The sequence below is a fragment of the Colletotrichum higginsianum genome (assembly GCF_001672515.1).
Source record: "Colletotrichum higginsianum IMI 349063 chromosome 7 map unlocalized unitig_7, whole genome shotgun sequence".
Classification (NCBI taxonomy): Eukaryota; Fungi; Ascomycota; class Sordariomycetes; order Glomerellales; family Glomerellaceae; genus Colletotrichum; species Colletotrichum higginsianum.
Window position 1 is genome coordinate 3,549,705 of NW_017263917.1, and position 21,427 is coordinate 3,571,131.

General features: G+C 57.8%; 8 protein-coding genes across 8 annotated transcripts; 3 read left to right on the forward strand and 5 right to left on the reverse strand.

The window, feature by feature from the left end:
- Positions 1-349: 349 nt before the first annotated feature.
- Positions 350-1,917, forward strand: CH63R_10768 (Acetylornithine aminotransferase; the record flags this gene model as incomplete). Its single annotated transcript, XM_018305742.1, has 3 exons — positions 350-505; positions 570-809; positions 889-1,917. The coding sequence occupies 3 exons, from the start codon at positions 350-352 to the stop codon at positions 1,915-1,917; spliced, it is 1,425 nt and encodes a 474-aa protein (XP_018155166.1).
- Positions 1,918-4,039: 2,122 nt separating this feature from the next.
- CH63R_10769 (Cutinase) lies at positions 4,040-4,904 on the forward strand (the record flags this gene model as incomplete). The annotated part of the gene is made up of 2 exons (XM_018305743.1): positions 4,040-4,643; positions 4,720-4,904. 2 exons carry the CDS (start codon positions 4,040-4,042, stop codon positions 4,902-4,904), a joined length of 789 nt encoding a protein of 262 aa, XP_018155167.1.
- A 689-nt stretch (positions 4,905-5,593) lies between these two features.
- On the reverse strand, positions 5,594-6,250 carry CH63R_10770 (uncharacterized protein; the record flags this gene model as incomplete). Its single annotated transcript, XM_018305744.1, has 1 exon — positions 5,594-6,250. One exon carries the CDS (start codon positions 6,248-6,250, stop codon positions 5,594-5,596), a length of 657 nt encoding a protein of 218 aa, XP_018155168.1.
- Positions 6,251-6,742: 492 nt separating this feature from the next.
- CH63R_10771 (Autophagy-related protein 27) lies at positions 6,743-7,965 on the reverse strand (the record flags this gene model as incomplete). Its single annotated transcript, XM_018305745.1, has 3 exons — positions 6,743-6,938; positions 7,022-7,604; positions 7,692-7,965. 3 exons carry the CDS (start codon positions 7,963-7,965, stop codon positions 6,743-6,745), a joined length of 1,053 nt encoding a protein of 350 aa, XP_018155169.1.
- A 1,086-nt stretch (positions 7,966-9,051) lies between these two features.
- Positions 9,052-12,074, reverse strand: CH63R_10772 (uncharacterized protein; the record flags this gene model as incomplete). Its single annotated transcript, XM_018305746.1, has 2 exons — positions 9,052-11,699; positions 11,762-12,074. The coding sequence occupies 2 exons, from the start codon at positions 12,072-12,074 to the stop codon at positions 9,052-9,054; spliced, it is 2,961 nt and encodes a 986-aa protein (XP_018155170.1).
- A 940-nt stretch (positions 12,075-13,014) lies between these two features.
- Positions 13,015-14,313, reverse strand: CH63R_10773 (Peroxin 22-like protein; the record flags this gene model as incomplete). The annotated part of the gene is made up of 2 exons (XM_018305747.1): positions 13,015-13,620; positions 13,705-14,313. 2 exons carry the CDS (start codon positions 14,311-14,313, stop codon positions 13,015-13,017), a joined length of 1,215 nt encoding a protein of 404 aa, XP_018155171.1.
- Positions 14,314-15,100: 787 nt separating this feature from the next.
- Positions 15,101-16,925, forward strand: CH63R_10774 (Eukaryotic translation initiation factor subunit; the record flags this gene model as incomplete). Its single annotated transcript, XM_018305748.1, has 3 exons — positions 15,101-15,281; positions 15,381-16,739; positions 16,801-16,925. The coding sequence occupies 3 exons, from the start codon at positions 15,101-15,103 to the stop codon at positions 16,923-16,925; spliced, it is 1,665 nt and encodes a 554-aa protein (XP_018155172.1).
- A 2,948-nt stretch (positions 16,926-19,873) lies between these two features.
- On the reverse strand, positions 19,874-20,148 carry CH63R_10775 (uncharacterized protein; the record flags this gene model as incomplete). Its single annotated transcript, XM_018305749.1, has 2 exons — positions 19,874-20,078; positions 20,135-20,148. The coding sequence occupies 2 exons, from the start codon at positions 20,146-20,148 to the stop codon at positions 19,874-19,876; spliced, it is 219 nt and encodes a 72-aa protein (XP_018155173.1).
- Positions 20,149-21,427: the final 1,279 nt, after the last annotated feature.

Consider the following 21,427-nt stretch of genomic DNA (forward strand, 5'->3'; position numbering starts at 1 on the left):
AAACAAGCCATGAGATCAATAGTATGATGAGTATAAATCCCGCCTGAACAAGCCCTGAATCCAAGTGCTCACTCCTCCGTCCGAGCCTAGCCGAGATCGGAGGGATACCCCCGGCCCGGACCAGAGTGTACGTACCCCCCCGGGAAGGTGGGTATACCCCTCCACGAACCGGAGGCGGCGCATCTTATCGATAACGAGATTTGTCGAGTCACCTCCGTCAATCTACCGCGCGAACGGCCCCAAATTTTAAAACCGATGAACCTTCCTCTTCAACACACCAACCATTGTTTCCCGCAGAGCCCGCTGTTGTTATTTTCTTCTTGTTTTTTCTTCCCAGAGATACCATAGAATGGCGTTCCGTGCCCCTCTGCGATTGCAATTGGCCAAGTGCCAGCCGCGCCTGGCCGTTGTCTCGCGCATGAACAACACCCGCGCGCTCTCCTCCGCGACCGCCGCCGCCGCCGCCTCCTCGAACCTCCCCGAGGACGTCAAGAGCAAGATCACAGTATGTACCTCGGAGATCCGCGTAACACCATTCGCGTTGTTGCTAAATGGACCATTTCCCCCAGAGCCAGGCCTCTGTACCGAACCCCGATCCGACCGAAGACTCGGCGAGCGCCGCCCTCGTCCGCGAACATGCGCCCTTCATGGTCGCCACCTACGCCCGCCCTCCGCCCGTCTTCGTCAAGGGACAGGGCTCCGTGCTCTGGGACATCGAGAACAGGCAGTACCTCGACTTCACCGCTGGTATCGCTGTCAATGCCCTGGGGCACTGCGATCCCGAGCTCACGAAGCTCTTGACCGAGCAGGTGGGTAACTCCGAGGTGCCGTGAGTCATTTTTCAACGTTCATGACTGACCGAGGGTGCCTTCTCTCCCCATCTTGCAGGGTAGCACGCTCATGCACGCCTCGAACCTCTACTACAACCCCTGGACCGGTGCCCTCTCCAAGCTTCTAGTCGAGAAGACGCGCGAGGCGGGCGCCATGCACGACGTCGACTCCGTCTTCGTCTGCAACTCGGGCTCCGAGGCCAACGAGGCCGCCATCAAGTTCGCCCGCAAGGCCGCCAAGGTCGGCCAGTCCTCGAGCGACAAGTTCGAGGTCGTCTCCTTCAACAACGCCTTCCACGGCCGCACCATGGGCAGCCTGTCCGCCACCCACAACCCCAAGTACCAGGAGCCATTCGCGCCGATGCTGCCCGGCTTCAAGCTCGGCGCTTTCAACGACGTCGCCGCCATCAACGATGTCGTCACGGACAAGACGTGCGGCGTCATCGTCGAACCCATCCAGGGTGAGGGCGGCGTCACGCCCGCGACGGACGAGTTCCTGGTCGCTCTGGCCAAGCGCTGCCGCGAGGTCGGTGCCGTCCTGATCTACGACGAGATCCAGTGCGGCCTGTCTCGCACCGGCACCTTCTGGGCGCACACCCACCTGCCCAAGGAGGCCCACCCGGACATCATCACCACCGCTAAGGCGCTGGGCAACGGCTTCCCCATCGGCGCCACCATCGTCAACAGCAACGTCTCGGAGAAGATCAAGGTCGGCGACCACGGCACCACCTTCGGTGGCAACCCCCTCGCCTGCCGCCTGGCCCACAACATCGTCTCCCGCCTCGCCGACCCCGGTCTGCAGAAGGCCGTCGCCACCAAGGCCGACATTTTCAAGGCCCGCTTCGACACCCTGCGCCAGCGATTCCCCGACCTGATCAAGGAGGTCCGCGGCCGCGGCCTCATCCTCGGTCTGCAGCTCACGCAAGACCCCACGCCCATCGTCAAGGCGGCTCGTGAGCGCGGCCTGCTGATCATCACGGCCGGCACCAACACCCTGCGCTTCGTTCCTCCTTTGACCATCACGGAGGAGGAGATCCAGCAGGGCTTGGACATCCTGGAGGAGGCTATTTCCGTCACCCGCTCGTGAAGAAAAAGAAAAGAGCGTCTTTTAGTTTTGGCAGGGCTCGATCCGTATAATTCGTTTTTTCTGGCGCCGGCGTTTAAAACCCTTTACGAAACCTAGACTTAGATTCCACCAACGCAAGCAGCGACGAGTTTTAAATAACCACCGAAGGCAACAGAGGCCGGCGACGACGTCTTCCCGACGTATCTTTTTCGATGAGGTTCTGATGAATACCAACTTGTATCCGATTGAGTGCACAGCGTGATCATCGTAAACCAACTATGGCTGCCGTGCGTGCAGTTACAGTGCCCCAATTTCGTTCAACCACACACTCTGGCATAACCAACCCGGCAACAACCCTGAATAACATGAGCTCTGTTAAGTATACTGAACTATCCTCTTCCAACAGACCTTTCTGAAGCTGGCCCTAAATTTGAGGATGCAGTATTCCTCATATTGTAGAGAGAAAAGACTGTTTTGCCCGGCGGTGTGTATCGGTGACATGGGGGGTCACGTCTGGAAAGTGGAGCCCGGCCGAGATCCTCAACGGGCGGTGCGGGGCCGGCCGGCGACTGGTATTCCCGGATACTCCGCTCCAAAGGCTTCACAACTGTCTTGTGGGGAGAAGAGACAGACGGAGTGCTTTGAATTACAGCAAGATCACCACCCTGCACACCAGTTCTAAAGTCCGGAAATTCAATGTCACACATTGTGCGGTTGATTTCATCCGCTCTCGAGTTAACTCACTACAACGCGACGTTGTCGGACTCTCAGTATGACGAAGGGTCCACTCGTTGATCACTCAATAGAATTCGCATCCCCATTCAGTTGTATTTCGAGAATCATACGCTATCCCGCCATACGCTGGAAAACCTAGGCACGCGGGCCTCAGTATTCATTGCAGGGTTGTCGCCGATGGCTTCCAGCTTCCACGTCGAAGAAGCCAAGGCGGAATTCTAATCATTCTTCAAGTCCCGGCCCAATTGCCGAAATCGCCCCGCTGACAGCATGTCAGGCCATCACACCGGTACCGAGGTAACTACATCATGTCCTCTTTAGGACATCCCACCGAATCTCCTCTCTCAAAGTCCGGCTCCGTTCAGACCATCTTTGTGCATGTCCGATAGCATGAGCCCAAAAAAGCAAAAACCGCCGCAACTCGAGACGATTCTTGGCGGATGACCGGACAGACTGGCTCCAACATCCGACGGTCGATTCCACCCGTCTCTCTGTCCCCAAGTCCAGCAACGAAAGGCACGTCAGCGGCCAACCGCGCCCTCGGAGGATGGGGAGTGGGTGTCATGATCCCTTGATTCCTTCAGAAGAAAGAAACGTTTTCTTGGTACTTGAGACGGTCAGAAAGGAAATCGAAAGACTTGGGACCGGAACAAAGCGCTGCCACTTACTTCTCCCTCCCTCCACACCGAGCCGCAACGGAGGTTTCTACTTCAGTCCAACACCGCGAATCTTCCGTCCCACCCTTCAGCCCCCAAAACACCAAACGTCAGTCGGTAACCATATCGGGACGAAGGCCCTAAAGCAAGGCTTTGGGAAACGACTCGGTGCCCGCTGCGCACGAACCGCCAGTTGTTTCGAGTCGCACCCCCCACACAACAGATCAGACCGGCCTCATCCATGAATCAGCCCTCGACCAATCGCAACTGATCTAGTCCGATGGTTCGGGTCTGATGTCTGGGTCTCCTCTGCCCTACGACGGGTTCTGATCAAGCCTGTAGCCCACCAAAGACGTAGCGGCCGCTGACAAGCTTCAAAGGGTCTCCCGCTCATTGGCTAACTAAGCTCGCGGCTGGCAGTCGTCAGCTAGGAACCTCCCGCCTGCGGAAGGACTCCATCCCTGTACCATGCCTGGCATCGCTGCATCGACGCCTTCGAGGCCGATCCTCTACGTGCTGTCCCCCCCTGGATCTATGACCCGCCCCCCATTGCCCTATCGGGGTGAGGTTGCGGTACCTGAAGCCGTTGTGCTGCAGGAACAGAAAACAAACGGTGAAGCAGACCAAGAAGAAGCTTCTTGCGTTGAACCTGTATTGGTTTTTCGGGACCGATGTCCCCCCAGTCTGGTGTATAAGAATGCAACAGTCACCTTCCTCCCCCCTTACCCATCCAATGTCACGATCACAGAACTATGAAAGTCGTTGACCCGACGTTCAGCACCAAGCATCAGCGAATACAACAAACCCAACCGTTACTAATTCACGCCCCTCACCTGCATATACAACATAATAGCCGACAAATAAAAGCCCGGGAAACAATGCACCGCTCAGCAGCAGCAGCCCTCCTCCTCGCTCTGTCGGGCGTGGCGTCCGCCTCCCCCCTCGCGGTGGTCCGCCCCCGCCAGGCCGACTTCTCGGGAAACCAGCAGGACGGCCTCAGCGGCGAATGTAAGTCGACGATCGTCATCTTCGCCCGCGGCACCACAGAGGGTGGCAACGTCGGGACCATCGCCGGCCCGCCCTTCTTCCAGGCGCTGGCGTCCCAGGTCGGCGGCAATCTAGCCGTCCAAGGCGTTGAGTACCCGGCCGACATCCCGGGCTTCCTCGCAGGCGGCGACGCCTCCGGCTCACAGATGATGGCCTCCCTCACCGAGAAGGCCATTACCAGCTGTCCCGGCTCGTCCGTCATCATGTCGGGCTACTCCCAGGGCGGCCAACTAGTACACAACGGCGCCGCGATGCTGTCGCCCGACACGGTGGCCAAGGTCGCCGGCGTCGTCATCTTTGGCGACCCTTGTGAGTCCCCATCCCCCCCCCTGTCCTGCTTTTCTTCCCCGTCCGTCAGACTCGGAGAACTGACATCGCCCAACAGTCAACGGCCAGGCCGTGCAGGGCGTCGACGCCACAAAGACCAAGATCATCTGCCACAACGGCGACAACATCTGCGAAGGCGGCAACCAGATCCGCCGCGCCCACCTGACGTACGGCAACGACGCCGGCGAGGCGGCCCAATTCGCCGCTTCGATGAAGCCGGCGGCCGCCCCCGCCGCCGCCTGAGCGGGAGGTGGAGGGTGGCCCAGCAGCCTTCTCAGAGTTGACCTCGGAGGCTTTTGTCTTTTACTTTTCATATTACATACAGAGTATCTTCCGTAAAATACCTTTGGGTGTATGTACCGGCGGTGGAAGAACGCGGTTTTCATCTTCATTGGCATAGCTTAGCATTTTTTTGCGTGGCCCGTATCACAAACATCTAGACATGATTACTGAATCCGAATACTTGCGACGTACAACCTTGAACCTCTTTCGTGAACAAGTTGTACGAATACGTTTTGCACTTCGGGGATTTCTTTCCTCTCCCCCCACTGTGGAATTATGGAAGTCGGATGGCTCCCTGATACTGATATGCCCGAGTTGGACAACCCTTCGACGAGCCAAGTGGTTATTCCGTCGTCGTCGTCGTCGTCGTCGTCGTCGTCTCGCAAGCTTGACACCGAGCCCCACCCCCCCGATTTGTCTGGTATGATCAGCAGCCCAGCAAGTGAGTTTAGAGAAAAAGTCCCGCTCACTCGTCGATGGATATGTGTTGGCGTCATACGGGGCCTGTGTGCATGCATGTAACGCCGAAGGTCATCAGGCCGTCCCATTTCGGCCGTCCAATTAAGACACTCCGTGAGGTCGTGATACTGCGGAACCGTTGACCTTGGAACTTCAACGCTCATCAACCTGAAAGGGATCCTGTCGCACCCTCACGACTTCGGAGCAGACCTCCCTCTCGGCCTCACGACAGCAACGCACTCCCACGCCCTCCCCCCTACAGCCTCCATCCTCTCCTCCCCCCAAACCTCGACCTCGACCTCGCCCGCGACGCCCGCCTCCTCCAAAGCACCCCGGAAATCGTCCCAATCCATCCTCGGCCCGACGTAAACCACAACCTCCACCTCCGCCCCCGCGTCCCGACGGCCGAGAAACGCCTCCACGTACGCCCTCACGAGCGCCACCTGCTTCGGGTACACAAACACCCAAGCCCTCGCCCGCGCGGCGAGGGGCTCGAGGGCCCAGGTCCCCGGGACGGTGCGGTGCGCCGCATGGTACCTGTTCGGGCTGGGCGCGACCTCGACGCTGACGAGGTTGGGCGGCGGCGCGAGACCGTGCAGCAGCGCCTCGACGAGGCCGGTGCCGCTGCCGATCGAGAGGGTGAGGTGCGGCGAAGGCGGGAGGAGGGCGTGCAGCGCGCGCAGGAAGGGGCGGGAGAGGCTCACGCACGAGTCCGGGAGCGTCTGCGGCTCGTTGGTGAGTTGTGGGAGCGGAGGGGAGACGAAGGCGGTCGATGAGGGCTCCTCGTTGTCCCGTAGCAAGTCTTCGTCGGCGCTCAGGGCGGCGTTGTCATCATTGTCAGCTCTCATGACCACTTTGTATGGTGGGAGGTATGACCAATCGAGGGTTTAATGACGTAATGGTGATTTGCTGTGTATATATGTGTGTGTGTGTGTGTGTGAGCTCTACGGAAGCAAAGTCGGAGGTGCAACGGTGAGTGAGCGGCGATTTTCCCAGTTGGCGCCGGCCCCACATCCCACCAGCATCCCGCAGTGCTACTCCGGGCCGCGCGGTTCGCTCCTGGGAGGAATGCCCGGATTTTGACCGCCAACATTATACGTCATGGTCGGATAAAAGCACCACGCTGTTTTCATAACGCTGTATTTCCTAGACGAACAAGCTAATGCGACAAGCTCCAAGGAGCATAGAAAAACCAGTCCAACTCCAGGTCGCGACTCGACTCGCGGAACGATGCCATCCGCAAGTCCATGCAACCAAGAACCGTAGTCACCGACCCAGTTTACAGCCATAAATATACACTGCTTCCTCCCTTACAAACGCTCTCGAGAGAACCCGTCATCCTAGACTGCGCTGTAACCGCCACGGCTCCCGCTGCCGTTGACGGTGCTCAGCACGCTGCGGGTCCAGTCCTTAACCAAGTAAGGGATATCGCGGATCGTGTCACCGTGCGGCAGAAGATCCCAGCCCCTAGCGCCGTAGCGGTTGTAGTTCAGCCAGGAGCCAAAAATGAGGTATGCCGCGATGCCGAGAAAAGCCCTGTAGAGTAGAAGGGAATGTTAGTCGATGCTGTCACTGCCGGGCCATGCGTGCATGGCACTGCGACAAGGTCAACGACTTACAGAACAATGAACCAGGTGAAGAAGCCCCAGTGGCTGCTCGAGTCACCGCCGCTGCCGCCTTCGCTGGGCGGCTTGCCGAATGCATCTTCGCATGCCCACTTGGTGTGCCAAGTCAACCTCAGGACGTCCATGTCGTTCTTCTCGTTCGGGCCGTAGCTATTCCAGATCAAGGCGCTGTCGGGCTTCAAAATCTGCTTTTCCTCGGGCGAGGGCCCGTCGTCTTCGCCGTCCTTGCTGTCTTTGCCGTCCTTGTCATCCTCGCGTGCTCGGAATTGGCTGCCGTCGTACTGGTCCTCGGGCTTGACTTCACCCTCGAGGCCCGACTTCTCGCGGTCGCAGATGAACTCAATAATGGCCTTTTGATTTCTGCCGCTCTTCCCCAGAGGATAAGAGCCACCGTTGAGGATGAGCCGAACCCCCTCCTTCTTCGCATCCGAGTTGGAGTCGCTCGACTTGAGTCGCTCGGGCTTGGCGTCCAAAGCCCTTCCGCCGTGGTCGCCCAGCTCGCCAGCGATGGGTATCACCTTTTCGACTTCGTCCTTGTTGTCCTGGCCCGGGTGGATGTTACGTTCGATGGCACAGACTGTCCGACGAATGTTAGTCAACTAGCTTTGCGGGAAGCTCAGGCCAGCTGAACCCTTGAAACGTCAACGTCAGCGGGAGCGCATACCTCTCGTGAAGCTGGGGCATTGTTCCTCATTCTTGACATCTCCCTTGCGCTTGAGAGGAGCGCAGATGTCGACCGTGTAGGACGTGTTCGTGTAGGTGGGGGGATGCCATCTGCTGGTCACGACGCTGTGCGGCCCGGCCAGTTCCCCGAGATTGAACGAGACATCGTCCACGAGGATGTGCTTGCAATCCAGCATCGAGGCAGCGGGCAGCGGGGACATCAATAACGCCAGCAAGAACGCTGCCTCTGTCCGCGGGAGTCGAGGGAAATGCATTGCAGAAGACTCGGGCCAGCTGTCTAGATGTATTCTTCGATGGAGTTCGGCAGGTCGGGAAAACGGCGTGGCTTCAGGTAGAACGAACGGACCGATCTGATGGGTTGGGGGAAGTGACCCAAGACGAAAGCTGTTTTTAGTGAGCTGCAATAAGGTTGTATGGGTACCCGTGGGGGGAAGTGAAGAACAAATGTGTTGTGTAGTTTAGTACGTAATGAGTGTGGTCCTCGAAGCTGAAGAGGCAATTGAAGTAGTCGAGGTCACGGGCGTGTCGTTCATGTGGCTTGGGTGCTCCTGCTGGTGCTTTTTGGAGGCCGGGAAGGGGCAGTGGAGTGGACGGGGATGGGGGACCTAGTACGGAGCACTTGACCGTTTAAGCCGGACGGCAATTTGCTTAGCTCGTTACATCATCGTCATGCCGAAGATCTAGCGTATCACGTGCAGCCGCCCGGCCCGCCGCCTGGGGCAGGAAGCAGGTCACCTACAAGAGCGGCGGAAGGATGCATAACACAAATCAGTCTGTGCTGACATAAGCATCGCCAGAATTGCAGTAACATCCGCCGCGCATCTGGCATACTGAGACTGCTCCGTGAAACTAATGCCCTAGTGTAGGGATTCTTAGGTATCTGATACATCAAGTGCTGTATTAAACTCGCTTCTCCAGAGCGCTCGAAAGGCGCGATGGCGTGTGCATGCACCTTTCAATCCACCATCATCCTGCTTCTCGCCCCCCCAGATCCATCAGCCGTAAAAAAATATAATGAGAAAGGGGAAAAAAGCAGTTGCCGTCCCATCCCTAACCGCACCTTGGAGCACAAGGTAGATGCGCCTTCGTAGGGGTATATAAGATCATGTGAGATCAAAAACGAGCCAGTCCGTCCCCTGGACCATCCCAGACGCCAAATGTGAAAAAAAGACGCTCACAACCGGACTTCTCTCCCTCTACCCTCCCCCTTTCGCGCCGTTCTCGATTCATCGTCAATCCCACCCCCCTGACTGACTTCCATTCTCAGCACATCTCCAGATATGCCGGCTACACCTGTGCTGGTGATGTAAGGTCTTGAATACCATAGGCCACGAACCATCCTACATCCCGTGGGGACCCATCATACCGCCCATGCCTTGCATCTGCTGTTGTTGCTGGTGTTGTTGGAGGTGCTGCTGCTGCAACACCACCTGCTGAGCCCTGCGTTGTGCAAGAACGGCCTGTATCTGGGTCTTAGCCTCGATCATACAGCTTCTCTTGAACGAATCCATCTGGTCGGGCGGAATGTTCTCAACCGCGCCACCCCACTTGGCAGCCAGAACAGAGATCTGTTTGTTGTATATCGCCTGTCCCTGGATCTTAACCTGGTTGGCGAGAGCACTGTTATTGTTCATCGCCTGCTGCTGCTGCATCTGCATCATGGCCTGCATGTTCATGTTTTGGCCGTTCATCATGTTCTGACCTGCGCCCATCTGACGCTGCATCGGGTTGCCCATCTGCGCCTGGATCTGCGCCTGGAGCTGAGCTTGCATTTGCGGTGTCATCTGCCCGCCATTCATCTGGTTGGCGCCCATTTGGCTGAGTTGCTGGGCGTACCGCTGCGCCAGTTGCTGGTTCATCATGTTGCCCATGTTGCCCATGTTACCGCGCTGCTGCTGCTGCTGCTGCTGTTGTTGTTGCTGTTGTTGCTGTTGCTGCTGCATCATCATTCTATGCTGCATCTGCTGCTGCATGTACTGCTGCTGCTGCTGCGGTGTCATCTGTTGCGCGTTCATGTTGCCGTTCATCATGTTGCCCATGCCGTTTTGCATAGCCGCCGCCATCTGCTGCTGCTGAATGGCTCGTTGTTGTTGGGCGACCTGCGCTGCGATCAGATTGGGATTATGCACGGCCTGAGGCATGGATCCCGGGGTGCCCATCATCATGTGCTGACCCATCTGAGAGTTCGATGCCATCATGTTGGGCGGTGGGCTAGCCTGGTTCATGCGAGGAGTAACCGCCACGGCCGGACGGGAGCCCGGTGTTCCCTGCATAGTAGGTGTTCCATGATGCATGCGGGGCGTGCCTGCCTGGTGGCTCTGTTGGCTTGCGCGGGCTGACATGCTGTGAGACATAGGAACGCCGCCGACGTTGGCTGGGTGGCCAGGAACTGCGGACGGGGGGCGTGGAGGGCTGTTGGCCATTTGGGAGTTGGACTGCTGCATGGGCACAGCGCCAGGCATGGGGGAAGACATGCTGTGAGGCGTCCCTTGGCGAACAATGGGCGACGACACCGTGGGCTGAGATACTTGAGCCAAGCGAGACTGCGCCTGGGCTGGTACGCCGCTTGCAACAACGCCAGATGTGCCATTGGGCATAGCACCGTTCGCCTGTTGTTGCTGTGCCATGTTTGCCGCCGCGTTCTGGCTGGTCTGGGCAGCCTGGCTTGCAGCGGCTTGTGCGGCCATAACCCGTCTCTGTTGCTCCCTCTGCTGTTGCTGCTCCTGGCGAGCCTTGATTTCTTGTGCCATTTGATGCTCGCGCCGCATCTTCTCCGCTTCTGCTTGCCGTTGAGCCGCGATAACAGCTTGTTGTTCTTGCAACTGCTTCTGCTTCTCCTGCGCGAGTTTGCGCTCGGCCTCGGCCGCCTTGACCTTTTCCTGTTCTTTTCTCTCGTCGTGCTCCCTCTTAATATCAGCGATCACCTTAAAACGCTCGAACCTTGGCTCAAAGGTGGAAACCACAGCTGGGCCCTCCTTGTCGGCTCCGCTGGCTCCGCCTTGCGCGCCGTTGGCGGCAGAGGAAAGACGCTCGTCCAAGGTAAGCATGTATCTTTCTTGGTCGGCCGCAGCGGCCTCGTCGGCAGCCATCTCCGCCACCGTTCTCTTCCTCGTCTTGGGCTGAGGAGGCGAGTCCGAGTGCTTGGGATGGGCGAGAAGGTCGAGAAGGGTCATTGTCTCTTCCGCGTCCCTCGTCGGCTCTAAAAACAGTTGAGCGTTGGTGGCAAGGAGGATCTGCGACTCTGCAATGTGAATGTTGCTTCCATCGAGCTCCATGCGCTCGCGCTTCAGCTTCTTGGCGGGAGGGGGCATGCTGCCTGCGGTAGGAGTAGGCGGGACCATCGATATCGGGGTGGAAGGAGGTACCATGCCATCAGCGTTGCCACGCGCGTCGACTACGCCGTGGGGAGTCGCAGCCTTAATCTGCAGATCCGCCTGCAGGCTTTCGGGCGTAGGGTGCAGAACCACTGTAAAGGTCTTTGACTTTTGGGGGCCTCTGTTCTTCTGCCCCTCGCCTGGCAAGCTCGGGGCTGGCATGCTTGCTTTGTCTTTCTCCTCCGCCGTCTTCGGCTTCGAGTCCTCTTGGTTTGCGGCCGGACCATCTGGGTGAGACCCTGTCGACTCTTTGGGATAAGGCACATACGGCGAAGGCACGATATATGGGTTGTGGTTATGGATGGACGAGGGTACCACTTTGTTCGATGCCGACGTCGGTCGCTGGATGTCCTTGGCCTGTGCCACCGACTTGTGGTCGTGCACCTGGACGATCAGGCAGCCCTCGTAGAAAGGCACGCCGGCCTGGGAGAAGTATTCGAGGAGGTCGTGAGGGACAGTCCGCATGCGCAGGTGCTCCAGAAAGAGCCGCATAGGAGACTTGTACGGAAAGATGCCATCCTGCTGGTCGAACCGAAAATGGGTCGGGTGCATGTGAACTACCAGAGACGGAGGGTTGCCCGAGTACTTTTTCAGGATGTATTCGTCCGTCACGACTGTGATGTGTCAGTACCAATGCCCATCGCTGTACCCAGAGAGTGTTCGAGAGGCAACTGACTGTACGGCGGCGGCTCTACAAACTGGACGGAAGTCATATCAGCCGCGAGCGACGCTGACCGCAATCCTACGCTGTTTCTAGAGATGCGACCGGCCTGGGTCGAAGGCTCGCGACGGGTGCGATTTGTGGGTCGCGCCGATTGAGGGTTCACGCCGTTCGCCGTCGCAGCATTCGGAGGCTTCTTGGTCGACATCGATGGTGATGGCGATGATCGGGCAGAGCTTGCTCCATTGGTCTGGATGCCGGGGGGCACGGGACGCTTGACTTTGGACGCGACAGAAGGCGGATGGACCGCTGTCACGACCGGCGCCATGATGGCCGAATTGGGCGGCTACCGGTCCGCAGCAGGCCGAAGAGGATGTCACGACGCTATTCTCCCACTTTCTAATTGATGCCCAGATGCGTGTTACAGTGCAATCATTGAAGGAGATGCCGGGCTCGTCGATCGTGATGGGGGGTTCCGGGGGGGCGTGGTCGAGGTGGATGGATGATTCGCGTTGACAAATGAGGTGACGTCGGCGTGGAGAAGGGTAATCGGGGTCGAAAACGCAGTCGCGAATGGCGGGATAACGAAGCGAAAGGTCGAAAAAGAAGATAAAGTTGCAAAGGAGAGGGTAGAGAAGATGCACAACAGCTCCGATGGATGGGAATTCAGAGCGTGTGTGGGGTTGGGGATGTGGTGTAGTCAAGGCTTCCGCGCAAGGAGAGGCTCCAAGCAAGTCCGAGACGGGGTCGCAGGCGTGGACGTGGTCCGCATGGAGGAAAGGCGGCAGCAGAGCCTCAGGCAAAACCCCGGATGCACGACCCACCGTGCTTCTACAGTATTGAGACTGTCCCATCCACTTGGGTACGTACCTTGGACATCCAAGGTTGTTGCCGCTGTTAAGCCGAAGGAAGGAGCATGGATGGATCTCGATCCAAGATGGCCAGAGAATCATGCCGCACAACAGGATTCTGGCTTGTTTCCTCTTAGGTGCAGGTACAGAGTTTAGAAGCAGGAAGAAAACTAATGATCATTGAGCCCAGGGGCTCCTTCGCTACCCGGACATTTCTTGCTTCGCAAGCTCCGCAATGGCAATTACCTTCCTCATGAAAACGTCACATGATATCTCGTGGTATCTACATACAGTCCCAAACAAAAAACACACGATACCGCATCGGCCGACCAGGACCTCCGAGTAGACATAGGAAACTACACGTGAAAGTGTTCGGGCCCTCCGGGCCATCCATCCTTTGTACAGCAGAGGTGGTATTTACTCCTTGCCCTGGACACGCCGGGCCCAGTCATCGTGGACCCGCATGCCGTCAACTACAACAACGCCCCGGCCCCGTCCGACACGGTCAGTTCGCTGCCACCACTTTTCTTCTTTATCAGGTCTCTCAGCCTCTGACTCGCTATCGGCGAGGCCGCCGTGGCCGCTCTCGGCACCGACAACCAGGATGATGTCGTGACGCAGCCACGTTTGCAGGTTAGAGACGACGCCGCCGTTCTCGCCCGCCAGGCTCTCCTGCAGATAGATGATCTCAGGCTGCAGATGGCGAAGGATGTGGTTGTGGCCGTTGGGCGTTGTGAAAGGCATGACCATAGTCTCCTTCTCGACCAAAGCCAACGCCTGGGAGTAGACGGCATTGAAGGCGGGGTTGCCGGATGAGGCCTGCACCGTGGGGCTCTTGGAAGACTCTTCGCCAGGAGTTTGGGCTTGGTGGTGCTCAATGTTAGAGAAGGACGAGCTCAGCGAAGGTGGCGGAAGGTTACTCGTAGATTCGCCAGCGGTTTCCTTAAGACCAGGCGCATAGATCAACACGAAGAGCTTGATGTTGTTGAAGTCATTGTAGCGCGGGATGTGCGACAAGATGGACTGCACAAACGGTCAGACATTGGAAGGGAGGGGGGGGGGGGGGGGGGGGGGGACGGTCAAGTCGGGGAGGGAAATTGAGCTTACAGCGTGTTCATGGAAGCCATCATCATCAAAATCGTCTGCATGGCCATCGGCCGAAACAACCACAGCAACCGTCCTCCTTCGTTTGCTCGGGTCTCTTGGCCCCGGTGCGCGGTCCTTTCTGGCGTCTGCCTCCTCGGACCAAGTCTCGTGGTCAGCGTACGCGTTCTTGTCCTCCTCACGGATGGCCGCCAGAGCCCGGCCGGCAACAGCACCCGCAGCGGCGACGCCTGCGGTGACGGTCTTTCCAGCCGACTCAAAGAACTGCTGCGGGCTGGGTGTGCGCCTCAATGCGCCCGACATGCGAGCACCCCATCCATCGGCCGTCGGGTCTCGGGATGCGTCGGTGGTGCCGTATGTTTCGGTCCCCACGTTGCTCGGGGGAGGCTTCGGCCCTTTAGCAGTGCCGTATGCTGGATTGTCGCCGTAGTCGGCATTGTCATAGTCGAGGTCGGGGTACTGCTCGCTCTCGGGCGTCTCGTCCTCGTCCTTGCGTTGGCTCCAGACCCAAGCGGCCAAACCGACCGTCGCAACAGTCACTGTGACCGCAAGCGGCACCCAATGGCTCCATACCCCGCGCCTCCGAGAGTGTTGATCATTGGGCCACGACATTTAATTGCACGTGGTCATTGCACTTGGGGCGGTGGCCTAGGTGTAGTGTATGTATCGGCTTGGGAGGAGGGTTAACAGCGGCTTCGAGCTTCCTGGGGAGCTTTCCGTCAAAAGTCCGTCAAGATTCGGAATGTTGCGCAGGTAGAGATGTCTCCGGCGTGAAGATTAAGACGGTAGTCGCAAGAGAAACCTATGGTCTCGACTTGGGTTTCGTGATGGGGGAATTGTCAAAAAATAGAAATGCACAGGCTGGAGATCACCCACTTGTCGCAAAGCTCGGGTGGCTGGTCTTGGAGGAGCCAGACGGAATGTCAACATGGGGATGACAAGGAGCTAGGGCCCGGGGGGGCGGCCAGGGACCGAGGTTGACAGTGGCTGCCATTGGTTGCCGGGCCAAATACCTCAGCATCTCTTCGTCCTCAGCTGCTGCACTGGCAGGCCGAGGATGTGCCGGCCGTCACGTGCATCTATCCCCCACGACCATGACGCCGATCGATAAGAGTGGATCCCAGCCAATCCGCTGAGGGGCGCATTTTTGGGCGATGACTCCCCTCCACGGCGACTGCTGCCAAATATCAAAAAAAAATAGTCACCGACTAATTGGGCAGGCATCGCAACAGCGCAAACTGTATAGATCTACGTCACGATTCCACGACAACACCGAGTGCCTCCCCTCTGCTAGCCCATAGTTCCGGAATCTGAAGTACACCAAACTCCCTCGCCTCGGTCCCTCCGCCAGCAGCAGCCTCTCGACGCATACGGAACACCCCACCAACGCATCTCCAAGATGCCCCACGCTGTGTCCATGCCCTCACCGGGCCTTCAGGCTTTGATCCTTTGCGGTCCCGGATCGTCGTTCCCGACCTTCACCTCGAACCCCGATGAGAACCCCAAGGCCCTCTTGCCGATCGCTAATAGGCCTATGGTCTGGTACCCCGTCGACTTCTGCTACCGCATGGGCATCACCAGTGAGTGGCCGCGGCTGGTCTTGCTCTGTTTGATGAATCTCATCGCAGTCTTGCCGGGTGCCATTGTTGCATGAGAAGCCACCTAACTGACTGATCTAGACATCACTCTGATCTGTCCCGCCTCTGCAGGGGAAGCCATCACCACTGCCCTCAACACAAACCCGTACTTGACGGCACTTCCCCTCCCAAGGCCAGACATTCTCGCCCCCAAGGACCTGGACCAGACCACGGGCACGGCTGAGATTCTTCGTCTTCCTGAGGTCAAGGAACTCGTTACTTCCGACTTCGTCGTGCTCCCCTGTGATCTCATCTGTGAGATTGCCGGTGAAAAGCTGCTACAAGCATGGATGGTGAAGGGCGCTAGCATGTCGGATCTCCTTAACGCACCAAAGTTCTCAACGGGCACTTCGAACCCATTCAGTGGTGGACTCGGCGTTTGGTACGAGACCAAGACTGCGACGCCCGTCAAAGGAGAGGAGACGGACTTCATTGCCGTCACTCCGTCGACCCCATCCCATGTCTCGCCCCCCAAAGGATCGTTGCTGCCACACCTCTCGAACCTCGTCTACTCCATGCCTACGGACTCTCTCAAGGATCTCACTGAAGAGAGAAAAGGCCTTCCTGTCCGTCACGGTCTCATGAGGAACCACCCACGGCTGAGAATGCTCACCACCCACCGAGACGCCCACTTGTACATCCTGCCGAGATGGATCATGGATTTTGTCGACAAGAACGATCGCCTGGAGAACATTGGTGAGGACGTCATCGGCTGGTGGGCCAAGGCTGGCTGGCAGGCCGGCCTCGCCGAAAAACTCCATCTGGACGAGGTCCTGCGCAAGGACGACGACGAGGACGACGACGATTCCCTGCAGGAGAGCACGTCATCGCCACAGGACGAAGATCCCGAAGAACTTCGACCGTATCGAGGCACGGAAGACGGCAGATATGCCGACTCTCGGCACTCGGACGACGCGAAAGCCCACGGAGCGGCGACCAGCGTACCTCCGATGCTGGCCTACGTGCACCCTTCTCAGCCCGACGCACCCATCATCAGGCGCGTAGACACAGCCCAGCTCCTTCTGAACGTGTCATTACAGCTGGCCAAGGTGCCGTCGGTGGAGGAGACGGGCGCTGATGCGGCATCCCCCTTTGCCCACGCCAAAAAGGTGGCATACCCAGAGGGTGTAAAGGGTCGTACAACAATCACCAAGGCCGACAGCCTTGTCGGCGAGAACGTCACGGTGGAGGAAAAGGTCTCCGTCAAGGAGTCCGTCGTCGGCGCCGGCTGCCAGCTGAACGAGGGAGCCAAGCTGTCCCAGTGCCTGCTGATGGAGGGTGCCGTGGTAGGCAAGAATTGCAAGCTCACGAGATGCATCCTCGGCAAGAGGTGTGTCATTGGGGATAACTCGGTCTTAACAAACGTCGAAGTCCAAGAGAACCTGCTTGTCGAAGCCAAGAGTAAGTACAGCCCCGTACCGTACGTCTGCCCAAGAGATGTCAATCACTAACACCATGCCAGCCGAGGAGAAGGACACGAAGCTGATGAGCTCTGACGGTTTGGAAGCCACCGAAGAGGAGATGCAGGGAGTACTGGAAGACATGGACAACGAGATCATGGCCCAGAACGAGGAGGCGGTAGAATAAGACCTGGAGTCGGCTCAAGAAGAAAGAAAGGCTCACACTGCTTTGCAGCCGGACCCATCAGCTAGACCTTCTTTTCCGTGATGCCTATCGTGTTCCATCGTGTGCTGACGGCGCTCCCCTTCTAGAATGCTACGAGCGCCACCTGGTCCGAGATAAAAGCAATATTGGCTTGGGAGTGTGGAACGATGTGTTTGGTACTAGCCACCGCCGAGGACGAGCCACCGCTCGCTAGATTCCCACGGAAAGGGCGGAAGGCGCCATGGCAGCAGCAAAGACCGGATGCTGGCTTGACTCGCGGCCGAGACGACCATCTGCCAGCAGTTGATGCGACCTAGGCGCAGTCGGGCTACGGGTGGTTCATTGCAACAATGGGGACGACGCCATTGGAAGGGCATCCCGGGGAAGCTGAGCGGCATCCGGTAGACATGCGCCAGAATTGCCGCGGCGGGCTGGAGTCCGCGGAGACAAATGCCGTAAGCATTCTTGAGGGCCCATGCAGGCCTAAGTAGGCTTGAGATTCTCGTCGGGGACACTCTGGGTGAGTCCTGACTCGATTAGGGCACAAAGGGATCCAAGGTATGTTGGCTAGCGAGGAAACATCCGACTTGGCCTATCTCAAGCTGTCTACATATGTGAGGCAGTCTGGCGGTGGACGTCCGCACCGGGCAGAGTGCCGGAACACCATGATCAGGTCTGACAATATATTGCCATGAACCATCGGAAGCCGTTCACAACACCTTGGCCTAACCATCCGAACCACGGTATCCCCTCGAATGGTATTGTCGAAACGCCACTGGGCGAAACCCCCTTGATCTTCTAACGCGGGGCACGAGCATGGATCTATTGTCCATAAACCTACAAGATGCACGCCAGGGGGGGAAGGCAAAATTCAAGAGAAAGAGAGAGAGATAGAGAGTGAGAGACTTTTGGGATTGAGGGTTTTTTTGCCCCTCAGAACCAAAAACAGCACACGCGACTTTGCTAGGGGGGCAAGTTCAACACTGCAAGGATGATCAATATTGGGAACACTACGAAGCCCAAGGAGAGACATATCAGCGAGATGGACGCCACGGTCCAAGCGGCAGCGTGGGCATCCCCAGCCGATGCCCAACATCGGAGGATTCGGGTGCTCGCAGGTGTCAGGATGTGAGCTGTCACAAAAAGCCCGTGAGCAGTGGTTGTTGCGGTTCATCCCAAGTTCGCGGCCGAAAGGCCTGGCATCGTCCCATGTTGCCTCAGACTCCCTCGGCATGAACGGGCCAAGGGGGCAGAGAGAGTGGGGAGAGGCATGTCCCACATCAACTACACTACACGAAGGGGCCCAGCGGCCAACATCTGATGGATTCATGGAGGAGGGAAATCTAGTGAACGGCTAAATCTGAATCGCGCAATGTCGTCGTACAGAGATCGATTGAGTCCAGGCCAACGGCTTCCAAGCCCATAGAGGCGCCACGAACGAAACAAACCAACAAGAGGGCGTCCAGGGGAGACATGGTTTGAGGGTTTGAGAGAGGGGGAGAGGAATGGGGAGGGGGGCAGACAGACAGTAAAGCCCGTCCAGCTCTGGTCAGGAACGCGGTTCCGCGGCTCGACGGTGGTGAGACCCGAGAGTGCGTCGCCCGCGCGAGAGTTGTGCGTTCCTCGTGGGAAGATGTCGTGGCAAAGCAAGAAAAGCTCATCCGGGGGAATCAGAGAGAGAAAGATAGGAGGCGCCTGTCGACCCACGCGTCGTGTTGAGGACAGCCCTATTTCTCTCTCTCTCTCTCTCTCTTCCTCTCTCTTAAACACACACACGCGCGCGCGCGCGCTTCCAAACTACAAGGCAGAAACAGTCAGAAACGGGCGTCTTGTCGGTATTCCTCTCGCGTGTGCGGAGCATAGGAAAAGTAAGAAAGAAGGATCTGGTCAGCGCGCAAGCCTTGCGTCTGAACGTTTCTCTCAAGATAGAGTGTGTGCGGGAAAGGGAGGCGGAGGGGCGAAAAGACATCGGTCTCGCTCGGTATGCGTCTGGGATGGGCAATGAAGTAAGCAGCACCGTCCACCATCTCCACTGACCACGGCGGCGAAAGTCGTGGAAAAGTCCTACTATGGGAACGGTAGTGCTGTGTCACTTCCCCCCACCGCCGGCGTCGAGCTGATGAGCGAAGGTCCTGGAGCTTGGCTTGTTCGCCGCCGCCGCCTCGTTCAAGGGGGAGCGCGGGAAATGGACACTAACGTCGAGGCGCGGAGGCGATGTGAATCATTAGCCATATCGACTTGAGGAAGCGGCACAGTGATAGAGTGGTGGCCACTGGCTCAGGCGCAGAAACACAGGTGTCAAAAGCTGAGGTCTACATGCTGTCATGTGTTACTGCAACGCGTGGAAGCAACGTCGGCGGCTCTTTGAGGGGCTTCAATCCCACCAGGCGATGGGGTGAGTGGTTGGCCGGCTGTCGGTGACGACGATGACGACGATGATGATCGCCGTCGACGGTTGAGCCCATTCAGCCAGCGGCAGCAGAGCACTCATTGTGTGGGATGAACAAAGGAACAGGATGTGGGCGATGCCCGTCCGGATCACGCCCTTGGAACTCTAATTTTGTCTTCGTCTGAATTAGGATGATCGGATCTATCAGACCCGGAGAGAAAGAGAGGCTGGGCCTAGAGAGGGGAGCTCGCGAGGCCAGGGAGGCATAGAGCTGGCACCAGGCATGGACATCTCCTCCAACGCTGTCGGCCCATGGGCCTATTTGGGATCTGGGCGGAGGGATGAGGGCAGCTTCTGAACAGAGTCTATTCCTGGGGAGGGGGATCTATTGCAACGACGGCAACAATGGTTCCCAACTCGGAGCGCGATAGCGAGGTCGGTGAACTAAGGAGAAACGACCACGCCATGGCTGTGCCAAACTCCCCACAGGTTGTGAGGGCGGGCGGGCAGGGGAGAGCTCGGAGCTTTTCGCGAGCGTTGACTACCCCGATACTGCATATGTGCGTGCGTGAAGAGAGGGAGGACATGGGGGTTGCATGAGAGAGAGGTCTCGGCTTCGGCAGTGTTCGTCGTCGATCATGGACCGGCCGGGGACTTTGCCGTCCATGTCCTCGACAGGGGCGGCGCCGGTTGGGAGGTAGTAGGTAAATGTGCTGACGGACTCGGGGCTCGCATCTTGTGCGCATCTGGCCATGCGTACCATGCGTGTGTATGTGTATCCATACGAAAGAGTGGTACTTACCGTCGGTTGTACATCAAGTAGCGCGTGCAATAGACGCCGGCGTTCTCGAGGTAATGTTTCTTTCGTGGGTGAATTTTGGATTCTTATGTGCCCCCGTATCCTCTCGTTTCCCCATGCATATCTCTCACGAGCACAGTACTAGCATCCACATCATGTCCACCGCGAGTATAGCACCCGTATACCAAGGAGCCAGAGCTGGGCCCGGCTGGACATGAGCAGCTCGTCCCTGCGATGAACGGGATCGCAGCTGTTCAGCATGCGTCGTCTGTGCCGCCGTCAAGAGAGTAGACGGTCCCCCGAGAAGCCATGGCGTGGGCAGCGTGAGGGTGATGGCCGACATGGGTTCTGAACCTCTCATCGAGCGGCCTAGCACCAGACACGGCTCCGACGATGATGATGGAGGAGGGTGTGTTGACTGATGAGCCTCGCCTTCCTCTTGTCGGAGATCATGAGGGGGTAGGTGTGTGTAGGGGGTGTATGTGAAGAGGGGAGTGAGAGTGTCAAGACTCAAGAGAACGCAAGAGAGAGAGAGGGTCTCAACATGTTACATGGCACACGGATGGGCCTCAATGTCGTCCGAATCCGTCCCCGCTTTTCCTTTCAAGACGCGCCTGTTGAGCCCCCTTGTAAGTTGTCCACGAGCTTGTCGACTTGTACTGTACTTTGGGAGGGTCAGCCAAGGGTTCTCTCCCATTGTGAGTGTATGGAGTGTTCTGAGCCTCTGAATGGGAGGATTTGGGGGGTAGAAGGATGACCTAAGCAAACACCCCCCCTCTCATCACCCACCTTCACCCTCCTCCCCCCTGCTCCCAAAACTCTCTCGCTACTCAATCTCACTCACATACAGACACACACTCTCTCTCACTCTCCCCATGATGAAGAGGCACAGACGGCACAGGCACATACACACCATCACACATACACATACATGAGTTGGAAACCAATGAGGTGATGGATCATCGTCAAGCATCATCAATCGCGATGAGCACACATTCAGCTCTTTGGCTCACCTCTCGCTGGTTGGTTGAAAGAGAAGCTGAATTCCCCACGGACTTTCTTTTCTCTCGCAATTCAATGCTTCCCCATCTTTCCTTTCGATTGTAATAGACACCATTTCTCCGAGCACAACCGATAACCTTGACCTCGCAGCAGTGCAGTCAGTCACTGCAGTGTATTGGCCAAGCAAACGACTCGAGCCTTGCTGCTCGACCCAGTCTCTCACACAATATCTCTCTCTCTCACTCTGTTTCTCTCCCTTCAGCCCGCAGCGCCGATGGCCGCGAGGCTTTCTCT